General features: G+C 40.2%; 1 protein-coding gene across 1 annotated transcript in view; it reads right to left on the reverse strand.

Moving 5' to 3' along the window:
• Window positions 1-12,954, reverse strand: part of LOC112486451 (protein unc-13 homolog B-like) — a 16,965-nt gene extending 4,011 nt beyond the window's left edge. The window contains exon 1 of the mRNA XM_025052956.1: window positions 12,481-12,954. Within this exon, the coding sequence (XP_024908724.1) occupies window positions 12,481-12,671 (191 nt within the window). The 5' untranslated portion in view covers window positions 12,672-12,954. The remainder of the gene's footprint in view (window positions 1-12,480) is intronic.
• Window positions 12,955-15,038: the final 2,084 nt, after the last annotated feature.

Below are 15,038 nucleotides of genomic sequence, written 5' to 3' on the forward strand. Positions count from 1 at the left end.
TTTTTCCACAACCAATGTAAGAACAGGCCTTGACAATGCACTTGCATTGTTGTTATCAACATAATCCTTGTTTTCTGATAAATGTGTTTTTGCAGTTGGAGTTTGAAGTGGTTTAAATGTTGTAGAATTAGCTTCTGTTGCTTGTTGGTTTGGTCCAGAAAACAAATAAAACAGTGTTTTTCCTGGGAGCTCTGGAACTATAGAGTCTGCTACTGGTGCCGTTGGGGGCATTTTAGGTACAGTTTGAGGTTGACCACCAAGACTACTGAATTTAGAAAACAAACTTGAACCTGAAGAAGTAGTTTCGTTCTTAGTAGTAGAACTTGCGAGCATGCTGCCAAATAAAGATGACGCAGTAGAAGGACCCTTTGGTGTGGGACCAACCCCATGATGACTTTCAGGGGTCGATTGCTGCTGGACTGTAGATGAGCCAAACATGGAAAATATACCTTTCCCTGGTGGTTCTTTGGGCGGAGGACCTTTGGGTTGAACAGTTCCAATTGATGGACCTTTTGGAACAGAAGGTGATTGGCTACTAGATCCAGCAAACATAGAAAACAAGCTTTTACCCTGAGACTCTTGTGGGGTTGATAATGGGGGACCTTTTAGGTCTCGTGAAGACGATGTATTTGATCCACCAAACATTGAAAGTAACCCAGTGCCAGAAGGGTTTTTTGAAGATGAACTAGGAAGTATGCCTCCAAGGATTGATGATCCACTTTGGGATGCCATGTCCTGTGTGCTGGAGCAAGTCGATACGGAAATAGTGTCTTTAGCATGATGCACAGACTCTTGTTTTTCACCTTTAATGTTTGAACCATTGCCCTGGGAGGTGATTATCTCTGATGAATGTTTAACATAATTGAGATTTGGAGTGTTTACACTAAATTCCATTTTATTTATTTTACGAATATTCTGTGATTCCTCAGATAATTTTATGTTTGATGACTCTTCAATCTGTGAACCTCCATCCAGAGATTGAGCTGTACCTTGCAGAACAACAGCTGGAGATATGTTATTACCGTAGGTGAACTCTTCAAGAGGTTTTGCATCTTTATGCGCGTCTATTTCTGCACTTGTGCTGTCAAGCTGATCAGTTAGAGGCTTTACTACTGCAATTGGTGTACTTACTGTATTATCTGTTACTGCTGAAGTTTTATCAATGGAGAAAACCTCAAGTTGTGAGTCATGGACTTTAATATCATCTGTTGTGGATCTTTTTGTTAAGTGGTTTTCGGAGAACTCTTTGAATTCTTTTGTTCTTATGTTTTTCTTAAAATCTGAATCTTTAGCATTATCTGATAAATCTAATTGTGAAGAGACCATGAACGGTTCTGGTTCAATAATTGGTGCAGTTTCTTTGGTCTCAATTTCTATTGCTCTAGCGTCCTTAATTGGTGCTGGCTGTGAATCACTGTTATCAACTTCTACTGATCTAGATACCTCAATGGGAGTGCTTCCCTCTGACTGACCCACCAATGGATATTGAGGCTTATCAAAACCATGTTCATCTGTGTCTTCTTCTGGTGAACTTGCAGCAGACACAAAAATGTGGGGAAGTCTAACATAAGGCTTTTGCTCTGAATCATCAATGGGTAGGTCTGGACAGTTTATGCCAATATAGACTGGTCTTGGAGGAATTTTCTCATCAGATATATCAGATATGATTTCTTGAGCCATTTTCTGAGATGAGGCTTCACAATGCACAGTGTTTACATTTTCTGCAGATGCAGTATTTGTTTTCTTCATGGCTTGTTGCTGTGTTGAGTGTGATTTAGACACTCCCAACGGAACTGGGATGCTATGTACTGCAGTGGTTGTTTTAGAGGAATCAACAAAAAATGTTCCTGTTTTATCTGAGGGGTCTGTATTCAAAATACTTCCTGGGGTCACAGTGGTATCATACTTTACTTGCGGAAGTTCAACATTTGACTTCTCTTTCTCTGATGTGTCTGTATCTTTTGCGATAGCCATAGTGCCTCCAGCTACCACAGGACTACTGTCAGCTTGGTTATCCAATGGGGTGGTTCCCTTTGATAAAACACCTCCTTCTTCGGTTAATTCTGAATCTGCGGAATTATAATCAGGACTCTGTGGGCCGACAGCCCTTGGTACTTTTCCATCGGTGTTTGCATTTGATATGGTCAATTCTGAATTAGCTGCACTATGGTCGCTCGCAGTCTGATTCAGCGTAGGTTTTGTCCTGGGATCTATACATGTATAGACTAGAGGAGTCTGCGGTAAAACAGGTGCTAGTTTTGTTTCCACTGAGATTTGGGATTCCAAACCACCAAATAATGATATCAAACTCTTGACAGAGGTACTTTCTGTTGAATGTGAAGGTGTTAATTCTTTAATTTTAGCCTCAAGTCCTTGGTTTACGTAACTGCTATCCGCTTGTGTACCAGGTACCCTGTCTTGTTTGGTGGTGGTGATTGATGTTAGTGAAGTAGTTTCTGACGAACAGATAACTGGAGCCACAGCACTTGATGGTGTTGTTTGATCTGGTATGACATGGTGCTTGCTTAGATCAGGTTGCTTATGAAGGTAAACTGGTTCATTTTTGTGGCTGTCTGGGGGTAGACTTCTTTGAACGGTCTTTATTTCTTTCAACAATTCTAGACTATGTTTTGTTTTATGGCTATCTGAATCTTGTGATGTAGTAAAAGTGGGGAGTTGCCGATTTGAGTTGAATGCATGGCATTCACCATGTTCTTGCTGCATAATATATTTAGGTATTGAGTTTTCATCTCTTGGTGTTGTTTCACTTTCTTCTGGGATTATCTCAGTTATCCCATAGCTGTCCACTGTTGCCTGCTTGATAAGAATTTTGGGTCTCAGTGTCCTGTATTGTTGGACATTTGTATTATGTTTTTCAGTATTTGATTGAGAACCAACAATTTTCATATTTTGGTTCGAAACTATCTGTGAAGAATCCAAGGTATTTACTGATGGCTGCCTTCTGCAATCTATTTCTATTTTGGTTGTGGTTCCTTTATCAAAAACCTTTCTGCCATAATGCAAAGAGTTTAGGGAGCCAGAAACCATTGCATCTTCTTTTGAATTTTCTAACATTTTACATTGTTTTTGCTGGTCATAAACACTTTCGGAGAAACAGCACACATTGGAGGAAAGATCCCTTGCACCTTGGTTACCCAAATTTGTGGTTTTGTTTTGATGATCCACAGTTAGGTCCACAGTGCTAGTAAAGGGATTTTTGCCAAATTGATTAACTGTTGGTCCTTTTCTAAATATTTCTTTTGTTCCTTTTATTCCAGAGAAATTTATCAGTTGTCCATCTTCTAACTGAATGCGGTTACCCAAAATCTCTACTGTCTTAACACTTTGATTAGAAGAGAAATCCATTGGAGTTGTTGGTTGGCATGCATTTTTGTAGATACCCTTTGAATTAGTAAAAACCTTGCTAATATGGTAGGTAGATACCTGGCTATGCAGTGTTTCAACGGTGCTAATTCCATGCAAGGATGTTCGGGTTTCTTGATTTTCAGATTTCAACACTATAAGGGGTAATCCAGGAGAACTGACACTTGTTGTTGTTGCCTTGTTCCTGACCAGTGACACAGCTTCAGTTGGCAGGGTTTCTGAGACTATTTCAGACAGTTTCTGTTCCTTCTTTGGAGACATGTCTAAAAAGCTTTTGAAGGAGTTGGCAGGTGCTGATGTTCTCATTTCAGTGCCCTGAGATTCAATGTTGACTAATCCTGGGGATATGCTTCCCTGGCATCCTACTAATGTCTGCTGCCCTCTTACCTGCTCTTTTGGGGGATGTGTTTCAACTATTAGTGGAACACCAACCACATTGCTTTGAAAATATGTGTAGGTGGATGGTCTTGTTTTTATTAGTGATACTGGATCAGTTATGTTTGACACAATTTCTGATTCACAGGCCTTTACTGACATGTTTAACGTGCTTCGAAAAGAATTTGCTGGAGATGTAGAAAGTTGATATGGGTGGATAACCGATATTGACAAACCAGTAATCACATTTTCATCACGTGGAAGTGGCTGACGCAAAAATGGGATTCTATCACTGCTCAGTGTTGGCTGTTTCTCCAAAGTATTCATAGTTTGTCTTGGTGTTGACTCCAATGGGGTTGGTTCAACTATCAAAGGCATGCCAACAGGTTTTCTTCTTTCAAGTGCTCTTGTACTTGGTTTATTGACAAGGGAAATTATTTCATTTGGAACATATTGATTTTCTGATATAGTTTCATCTATTGTAGATTGGAAAGGATTGTGGGACATATTCAAAGCAGCTGTTGTGGTATGGTACTCTGCATTAGCTGTTTTACTTTGTGGACATCTTTGTGGATATAAGGGAGAATGTGAATAATATTGGGTCTTATTCTCAACCTCTTTCGCATTTGGAGAAAACTTATTTACAGAAAGAGTTCCTTCAAGGTGGGCAGTTCCCACACCTAGTTGCACACCAACAGAATTTCTTTTTGCTTCACATTCACTGTACTCGCCTTTTATCAGTGATAACGCTTCAGTAGGAGAGTCATTATTGCTTTTGTCTTGAACCATTACACATGTTTTGGCTGATTTTGCAGTCATGTCTAAAATGGCTTTGACTCTATTTGCCGGTGCTGTGGCTTGCACTAGTGATCCACCATATTCAAGGGACCCCAAAGACTGAGCAGAAAAGGTTTGTCGTCTTGATAATGCTACCTTCCTATTTTCATGATTGTTTTCCTGATTACCAACTACAGAAGAAAAGTGTTCCTCAAAAGGTGGGACATTAAAATCATCTGCTCTCTGACACTGTGACTCTGGTAAGATTCCTTGATAGGATAAATCAATAGATCCATGATTGTTAGGACTTTTTTCTGACCCTTCAAACACTAAAGGTTTTCTCTTTGTCAATGAGACACCCTCAGATACAGATGTCTTTTGTTGGACACTAGTTTGCAGTGATGGTGACTTAATAGACATATCTAGGGAAGCTCTGACTGAGTTTGCTGGTGCAGTATGCTGATGGTATATTTGAGTCTTTTCACTAGACTGACTTAAAGAACGTGTAAAAAGTCTTCTCTTGCCATCAGCAGTCTCCTTTTTAAAATCACCTGAAATCATTTGTGAGTATTGCTGCCCTTTAGGTTCTTTTTCCTTTCTTATAACAGAGGTGACAGGGGACGAGGTATGTGAAGGTTTCTTAAACTCCTGATTGGTTACAGGTTTGATATCGCTATCAAAATTTTGAGCCTTATGGAGTAAACTGTGAGCAACATAAGTGCATGTTGTGGACAAAGTTTCACAAGAGGATGGTGTGGACCTTATGTTTTTTCCACAATTAGCAGGGCCTGAAAAAAAATGCTGATTTATTTCTGGTGTTATTAAAGTATATTGGAAGGCTGGTGGTCTTTGGATATGCATTACTGAAGAGACATGTCCCACTTTAATGTCTGGTCCGGACAATGTGCTCTCCGATTGGCTATTGTGATCAATTGAATCATAGTTCATAGCCAGAGTGTGTGAAAACACAGCTGACAAATCTTCTTCTTCATCCTCCTGTCTCTGCTTTGTGAGATCTACAGCAATTGTTGCCTTGTTGGTTGATTCTACATTTGCGTTGGAATCCATCTGTTTCTGCGCTTTGAGTCTTTTTAACTTGTACTTTGTACAGTCAACAGCCTCATGTTTTTGTGTCACATCTGTGTTGGATTCTGTTACTTTCTTTTCTGTGATACCTTTGTTTTTAGTATTTTCGGAAGAGTAATCAATTATTTTATTACTCATTATGGCACTTTTTGGACAGCTTGATTTATAATATCTGTTGCAAAGGCTAGTTTCACTGTTTATAAATGATTCATTTAGTATGTGAAGCTTTGGTGTACATTTCACTGGGGTTTCTTGAGGCTGATTTTTAGACACAGACAAGGTCCGGTTTATTGCTGAAGGATTGGTGACCCTGCCAACATTACATTTTTCTTTTTCTTGCGATGTCAGACTTCCTTTGTCAGCCTGGGATGGCTGCCTAGCTAGCCTTAATTTTTGTATGTTAGAAGGGGAAACGGTTGACACAGAATCTGAAGGCAAATTTCTAACAGGAAATGCCTGTGCTAGAGTAGATGGAGGTGGGGGAAGTTTCCTTCCCACATGTGCAGGTCCAGGATATTTGGAAGGTAAAGGAGCCTGGTTTTGTGAGGTTTTTGATGTGTGTACAATCTTACCAGAGACTGAAGTTAATGCAGCAGGATTATTAGGATTATTGTTGGAAGACCTTTCTATGATTTTTCCCGAATTTGAAAATACAGAACTTGACTTTTGCCTTGGTTGTTCTATGGGTGTATCATCTACATGTGCAACTCGGATTTCAGGAATTGGATTATTCTTTCCTGGCAGGACTTTTAATGAATTGCTCATCGGCAAAGGTGTGTGTGAGGCTCTTGGTACATCTGGTATGCCATGATTCTTCCAGTATGGTCCCCCATGGGCCCCTTTAAGAGCATTTAAAGTGAAATCGGCAGCATCTGTGGCTTCTCTTTTGCAAGTGGAAGTATTTTGTACTGAATGCGTCGTGACCTTTTTGAGCTTGTACACAGTAAAGTCAACAGGCTGCTCTGTTTGAAATGTCATGGATTCCTGAAACATTTGGGAAAAGCTTTCCAAATTCATGTGCATTAATTTCTCACCCTTTTGAAGAGCAGCGGTCAAGTCCATAGGTGCTTCTGAATGCACAAAGTTGTTCCTCTGTTGTCCTGAATTACAGATACCTCTATCCTGGGAATGGAGGGGAACTTTAAAACCACAAAGGTTCATTTTGTCTGTTTCCTTTAGAATGTTGGAAATATGATTGGTAACGTTACCAAGCGCTTGTATGTTTTCTGGTGTAGCACAAGCATAGAGATGTCTACCAGCTCTGTCTGTTAGCAGTGAATAAATGTATTCCTCATCTAAATAAACAAAGTAACCACAATCCCCCGCCTCAGCAGGCCACCACAACCCTTGCTCCAATAATGAAAGCCATTGTTGATACCATTCAGAATCCTGAAATATTATTTCATCATCTGTAGATGTGGCGGACTTGCTTAAATCCACAGCATTAGGGGTTAAATTCAATGGTCCTCTATTTTGAGCAAGTCGTTTCAGAAATTCAGTTGCTGATTTCAAACTAAAATCTTTTTCTGCATCCACACTGACAACGTGTTTTTCTTCAACTTTTTTAAGTTCCCTGGAGCTGAATTCAGTAAGCGACATGCATCTACTTCTCTGTGACTTATTTTTTTCTGTGGACAGATTCAGAGCCCTTCCTTTAACAATCCAAGGTTTTCTATCAAGATTGTTCAAATGGTCACAGCTACTCCATGGTTTCTTTTCTCTGGAACTCATGTCAAATAATACAACATCAGCATCTGGCTCAAAAAAACGATTCCTGCTCTCAAAAAGCTGGGCACCAGTATCCTGCCAAGGATGCAAGGGTACATTAAAAGCACTAATGTCCATTTCTCTGGGATTTAACCAATTCTGATTCTCCGATTCGGGTACTGTACCAGTGTGTGATATATTCATTTTGTATTCTTGGTTCTGCTTTTGAACTTTACTTGCAAGAGCTTCAGCAAGGGCATAATCATTGAGCTGCTGCCAGAGTAGGCTTTCTATAAGACATTGGTGCTCGTAGAGGTCAGGTGGAATAACGCCATGTTCTGTGAAGTTGTATAGAAGATCCCTGTAACCATACTCATTTGATGTTCCATATAACAGACGTTGCATTTCCTCCAGGTATTGTTGGGTTGGGGGAATTACAGGATCTTTACAATTCTGAGAATTCTGGGTTACCTTGCTGTTGTCCACAACAGTGGATGTTGCTGACAAGGAAGGCTCCCCTTGATTCCTTTGGGAATTCAGCCCAATATCTGTGCTTGGTTGACCAACGTTTGTTTTGAAACTGCTAAATGGCAAAACAGAAAATTGACTCCTTTTGCTGGTTTCAGGTTCATCCTTCCCGTGTTGAGAGGTTGATGGCTGTTGTACTCTTGATGTAGGTACATTAGTGACACCGTGACCATTTTGTGCTTGACTTTTTGAGTCTTTATTGGTGGCTAAATCTTTAGAGGGCTGCGCCTCCAGTGGTTTGATTCTGTAAATGTCTGGTCGTCCTTGGCTTGGATGTGGCTGTTGTTTTACTTCAGGATTTACTTGATTAGTAGATAAGGAAGATTGATCCATGTTACCTGTAACTTTGTTAAACAGATCAGAGAAGACTCCTCTTGATTCAGATTGGCTTAGACTTGCCTGACTGGAAGTCTGGTCTGTCTGAGCAGGTTTGGGTGACTGTTGTTCCTGTTGCTGATTTTCATTAGATGTTAACTTGAAAATGCCCGAAAGCAAGCCTACGCCTTGACTCGGATGTTGAGCACTTGTTGTTTTGCTAGGCTGTTGTTGTTGAGTTGAAGTTTGATTAAACAGACCAGACAAAAGCCCTCCTTGCTGCTTCTGTTGAGATGACTCCTGAGCAGTAGATTGAGCAGGTCCAGATGTGTGGACCTGTTGGGACACAGACTTTTCTGCGTTTTGTTGAGTTGTATTATCACTAGATTGTAATTTATTAAATATTCCTGACAACAGCCCAACCTGCTGTGGCTCTGCAGAAGAGGCAGCAGTTTGTGATGGTATCTGGTTTTGCCTCCGTAGAGGCTGTCGGATACCTTGTTGGTGCTGTTGCTGGTTGGATTGACTCACACGAGGCGGCTGTTGTGATGGAGGTGAAGAATCTGATGAAAACAGCCCAGAGAGAAAACCTCCCTGATTTGGCTGCTGAGTTACCTTTGCATCTGAATTTTGTGCTTGTCTATTGTCAGACCGACGAGGCGAAGACTGCATGGTGTTGGTCTCAGTAATTTTGTTAAATAATCCAGCTAGCATTCCGCTTGGAGTAGAAGCAGGCTGTTGTAGCGGAGGACCCTGTTTTTGCTGCTGAAGATTCTGTCTGCTACCGACTTGCCTATAAGTTTGCTGCCCAGATGCGTTGCTTTGTTGTGGATTTGGTGAGGACTGGGCTAGATTTGCAGAGGAAGTGTCATTTCCAAACAGACCAGAGAAAAAAACGGTGCTCGGTGCTGATGTTTGGTTAGAGTCTTTGGTTCCAATGTCTGACAGAGTTGAAGTAGGATTAACTTCCACAATTTTACTAAAAAGTCCAGATAAAACATTACCCGACTGCTGGTTCGGTTGGGAACCATGTGTAGCAACAGGAGGCTGTGGGAGATTTTCGGAAAATTTTAACAAACCTCCAAAGAGTCCACTAGGCTGCGATGTTGGTGCAGCTCCTTCAGGTGTTACTGTTCCTGTTTTACCAACAGGTTGATTTGGCGACTGATCTGAGGTTTTAGCTTGTTGTTGTTGCTGATGAGGTTGACCTTTACTGGTGTGAGAAACCTCTGTCATACCAAGTTTCAACAATCCTGACAGAATTCCTGATGACGGAGTTGGTGGAAGGCTGTCTTTAATTTCAGCAGTTTCTGGTTGAGTGTCTTTAATTGAGTGAGTTTGCCGAGTCTCTGTTGCTAGGTCTGTTTTTGAGAGATCAGATGAGACTTGTCCAGTTGATGGCTGAACGGCAGCTGATTGTGTTTGCTTTAGAGTTGGAATTTGATTAAATTTACTCCCTGTGAATGTTGATGCTGAAGGAGCAGAAACTGTGTCAGAGGCTAATTTTAAAAAGCCAGATAACAATCCCCCAGACTGCTCCTGTGTTTTGGTAGTAGGCTGTGAGGGTGAAAACAGACCTGAGAATAACCCACCCTGTTGAGGCTGCTTATCACCTACCTGGCCTTTATTGGCAAGTGACATATTTTCTAATGGGTCTGGATTTGACTGCATAGAAAGACTTCCATCAGCTTTTTGCTGTGATTCATTTTCCTCCACAGACTTAGACACAACACTGGCTACAGGTTGGACCTGCGTTGTGCACTGGAAATTTTCCTTGTTGTCTGTGCTCCCAGAGGTTTCTGGTAAATTTTGTTCATTTTCCACTATAGTCTGACTACGTTTAGTTGATGGTGTTGAAGGTTCCTTGGAAGGCTCACTTGGAACAACCTTAAAAAGGTTTGAGAACCATCCAGTTTCTGTGTTTCCTTTAGGAACACTCTCTAAAAGTGCAGCACGGCTTGGTGAGGGAGTTCTTGCAGAACTAGGTGAGAATTTTGGTGGGGCATTGCTGTCGTCACCAGATGCAAACTTAAGGATTCCTGAAAGAACCCCTCCTTCTGTTTTTGGTTGAGTGCTGGTAGATATATTTTCTGTGGTGAAAAATGGAATTTTTAGTTTGCTGCCTAAAAATGACTCCTCCACAGGTTTTGGCTCAGTTTGTGGGGGACTTTCAGGAGGAGCAGTTGATATGAGGTTAGACAGAGATTTCTTAAAAGGACTGAAGAATCCTGTTTCTTCCGAGGTGCTATCAGGTTTTGATTCAGATGATGCAGTTCTTCTTTGCTGAATATCAGGTAGCTCACCTGATGACTCTGTTTCTGGCAGAAGCTCTATAGAACCACTTCCAATAGATCCACTTCCAGTGTCTGGTAGTAGGTCAACTGATCCACTTTCTGAACCTAGCCTAATGTCACCCATTAACTGTTGCTCTGTTTGCGTGACATTTGGACTTGTTCTGTTTGCAGCCTCCTGTTGAGATTCAGCACTTGCAGCAGAACCACTTCTTTGTTCTGATGGTTGAGGAGATGGTTCTCTAGATGATGGTGCACTAGAGAAAATTCTTAAAGGACTAAGCCTCCCTAACATGGATTCAAAACCAGAAGTTGGCTGGTTTGAAGTGGTAGCACTGTTCTGTCCATCTCCATCTGTTCCAGTGGAGGCTGACGTTGGAGCAGTTTCTGCTCGATTACTGGTTTCAGAGGATGGAAATGGCAGGAAAGACTGAAGAGAAAACTTCTTTTCTGTTGTATTTTCCTGAGATGCAGGGGGGACTATGGCCACTGGGGGAGTAGTGCCACCACTTTTGGGGATGAATGAGAGCAACTTTGAAATGCTGGACTCAGGCTGGGATGATGCTTGGAAATCTTTTGGTGGATCTCTTGAAGGGGTGCTAGAGGATTCAGTATTTACTTTAGGCATAAAAGAGAGTAATTTTGACATACCAATACCAAAATCTGTCTGAGGTGGTTCTGGTGATGGGTTAAGGCAAGATGGGTCCTCATCAGGGGCAGATTTTGATCCTTTCATTGAATTAAATAATGAACTCATTGCATTTTTCACTCCTGCTATGCCCTGTTCATCAACACCTCCTTCTCTGACCTTAGTTTTGATTTCAGTGATGTTTTTGTCTTCAGACTGCACATGTTTTACATCTGTCGGTAATGGTGGGAGTTTCCTTCTAGTTGTTTTAGAAATTGAGTCATATTTATTGATATCTTCCTCTTTTTCAGTCAGGTATTCAGACACTGAGTGAACTAAACTCTGTAGGCGTTCCAATGGATCTTGTGGCTCTTCTTCAGCAGAAAACATTCGATCAACTTTATGGCCTGTTCGTCCACTGCATGAATACCCTTGTCCTTGTTGGTAGTGATGTTCATATTCATAAACAGCGTCATCCTCAGCGAAGGTCAGATCATCAAGTTCTTCTTCCTCAGAGCCAAAGGAATACTGCATCTCATCGGAACCAACTGAGCCATAATTATTTCTCTCCCTGAGCCATGCGGCCTTTTCTCGAGCTGCCTCCTCCTCGCAAAAAGCTGCATAGCTTTCTTCCAAGGCGTTTCTGGCCCAAAGTCTGGTCTTGTAAAGTAAACTTTCTCTGTCCGATTGCTGTTGTAGCTGTTTGACAGATGGAATGATATCAATTTCAGGCGGGGACAATTCATCCTCAAAACTGCCGGCTTCCTTATAAACCAAACGTACGTCTCCACTCCCAAGCCGATGTTTCTCCTGTTGTCTATTCGGCTTATCTGTATCCTCAGAAGAGTGCGTGTCACATTCCACTCTCTGATAGAAGCAGCTGCCTTTGGACTCACACTGGGTGTCGCTGATTCGATAGATGATGCTTTTATCTTCATCCTCCCACATTTTCTGCTGTGTGTCCAAGTAATCATCCAAGACACCCAAATCTGCCACTTTATATTTGCTCTCCCAATCCTCTACACCCATGCCTGAGTCAACAGGAATTATTCTTACTTTACTCTTTCTCCTTGTGTGCCAAACATAAAATAAAATGTAAGTGTGCCATGCAGAGAGAGGTGCGAGAAAAATGTTGAAAGAAAAACAAAAAGAAAAATCAATTGTTAGACATGAATCGAAAGTGACAGATCATGCAAACAAATGTTTGAGAAAATGCAACAGAAAAGCAAAGAAAACAAATCAAATAGAACAAAAATATTCACAAAAACTGTTATTAGATGAGAGCAAATAACTGATACAATCACCAAATTGTTGTTACTGACAAACACCTCCAGTTATATTCAACAATAGACACTGATTATGTGAGACAGTTGTTGGGTGTGTCTTTACCTGGGCTCCTTAATTCCACTACAGTCCAGCTCATAGCTTTCTATGGGTTCAGACTCCCTGGACAGGGGTTGATGTTGGACCCTGTCTGCTATGGGATACTGGTGCACAGAAGAATTTGTCTGAGGGCTGTTGTAGAACCGTGCAGGCCTGTGGCTGGCCTCACTGCGGTAGTCGCTATCACGGTCATCCATTGCACTGTCGTGGTCGTTGAAATCTGGATAAAAAAATGTTTAGAAAAACACAATGACATCAATGTGTCATTGTTTATACATACAGAGTTGTACTTGATTTAACTAAACCCTGTAGGAGCACAGTCCTCTGTAGGACCACGTCAGATGATCCACTGTCTGCTCTTCAGGACATCAGTATATTGTTCGTGGTATTTAACTCAGCTTCAGTATCCTGCTGTTCTACATATGTCACTGCAGCCACATGTCAAACCAAATTCCAAATTAGAAAACACATTCAAGTATAAAGCTCCCTCTTGTGGTCGCATGTGTTCAATACAAAAAAATTAAAACGAGAAAATATAACATTTAAATTTAAATTAAAATGCTACATAAAACATGCCAACAAGACCGTAACCTCAATGTTGCTAATATCATACCATATGATTACTCCACTCAAAATTATAATAAATCAATAATTATTTATAATAAGGGAACAAAATAAAAATCATACATACTCTGTTGGTCACTCCATCCAAAATAACCCCAACTACCTGTTGGCATGAATAAGAAAAGTTTAAAATGGTCATGACAATGTTAACACTAAAAACCATCCAGCCTTTTCCTGGGAAAACAGTAGGGTTTGTACAGTAGATGAAGGACCATGTCACACTAGATTGAACTGGTAACATCTTGGACTGTGAGTCAAATTCTAATAATAAATAGAATTGTGTTTAAATGAATCTAAATCAGACTAAAGTCAGAGGTTAGGGGCGTAGTAGAAGTTGATTTTAAACTTGAACTTCAACTTAATATAAGTTGTGGGTTTGATGACACTTACAGCACTGTGAAGGTACTGAAGGCATTCCTCTTCTGTGAGCATCATCCTCCGCCAGATACTTCATCAAGAACAATGGAAAAACAAATAAAAAGGTAACATATCAAATTTAACCAAAATGTATATGTAATATGGTAAATGAATGGAATATAAAGTTTATCATCTGTGTAGTACCACCGAGTGTTTGCCACAAGATAGCAGCACAGGGTAAACTGAAATGTATAACAATAAACGAACAGCGGTCACAACAACATCGGTCACCTATGAGGTTAGATACTCATATAAACTACATGGTAAAGAAACAGTACACGAAAAATACAAAAGAGCTGTACTTCAACAACTGATATTCAATGAAAGTTTAACCGGAAACGTTTTTTTTCCCAGAAAACCTACGTTGTCATGTATCCGCATGGAATTGATCTGTTCCAGTTTACTGATCCAGTACTGAGCTTCGTCTTCAGGGATATCTGGGAAATGAAATTATTGGGACAAGAAAGATTAACTGGGATGTAAGAAACAGTCGAGATTTACATAGACACAGATACGTGTTCATTCTGTAGATATAAATACACGTGTATATTCATATAAACACATATGCATAAGTATATTCATATAAACACAAAAAGTATTCAGATAAGAATAGTTTTTAGTGACTGCGCGCTGATTTGCTTGCATACCAAACGGTAACTCAAATCGAGTGTCCAGCAGCACTTGATGTGGAGTTGGGTTTGAGGTACCAAGGATCTTCTCTTCCCTCATTAACACTTCAGAGTCCAGGGACAGCCACTCTCCTGGTCCTTCCTTTGGGATGGACACGGAAAAAAAAACACTTTAGAAAAGTGTTTACATACAGGGAACACACTAATTGAGGGCCTGACTGTGCTGAAGAGGAAGGACTGGCATTTAATGAACCCTGAGAAAAGATAAACAGATGAAGGTGTCAGGAGAAGCCTCAACGGTTCATTAAGGAAACAAGTGAAGAAGTCAAACACAAAAAACGTTATTAATTAATACTGACAACACAGGTTTTGCATCACATTCAGACGTTTCAAACCAGAAAAGAAGTAATGAGCTCTCTTAAGTCTAGAAGAGGGAAAAAAATAAAACACGGATGAAAGATGAAACTACCTCTTTATACATGGGCTGACAGGCAAAGACTGGAGTATTTTAATTAGCAGTAGTAGTTGGCAAGTAAAAATATCTCAATATAACTTTTGTCAACAGAAGCTGAAGCAGGGAAGTCCTTAATTAATTATCAACCAATCACAAACACAGAATACGTGATGTCAAAGATCAATAGAACTGTGTTACATTTAAGTGTAAAAAATGAGTGTGGAAATATATATCTATATATATCTGCTAGAAATACATATACTGGAAATTTTACATTCCATTTGTAAAAAATAATAATATAAACACATAAAATGTATATGGTCAGGTATATATTGTTTTTATATTTCAAATGTATTAGCCTGTATTATATGTACACATTCTTACATACACACACATTTATATACAGATACACATGAAACTATACACATACATGTACATAT

This window comes from Cynoglossus semilaevis, chromosome Z (assembly GCF_000523025.1).
Source record: "Cynoglossus semilaevis isolate Cse_v1.0 chromosome Z, Cse_v1.0, whole genome shotgun sequence".
Taxonomy (NCBI): domain Eukaryota; kingdom Metazoa; phylum Chordata; class Actinopteri; order Pleuronectiformes; family Cynoglossidae; genus Cynoglossus; species Cynoglossus semilaevis.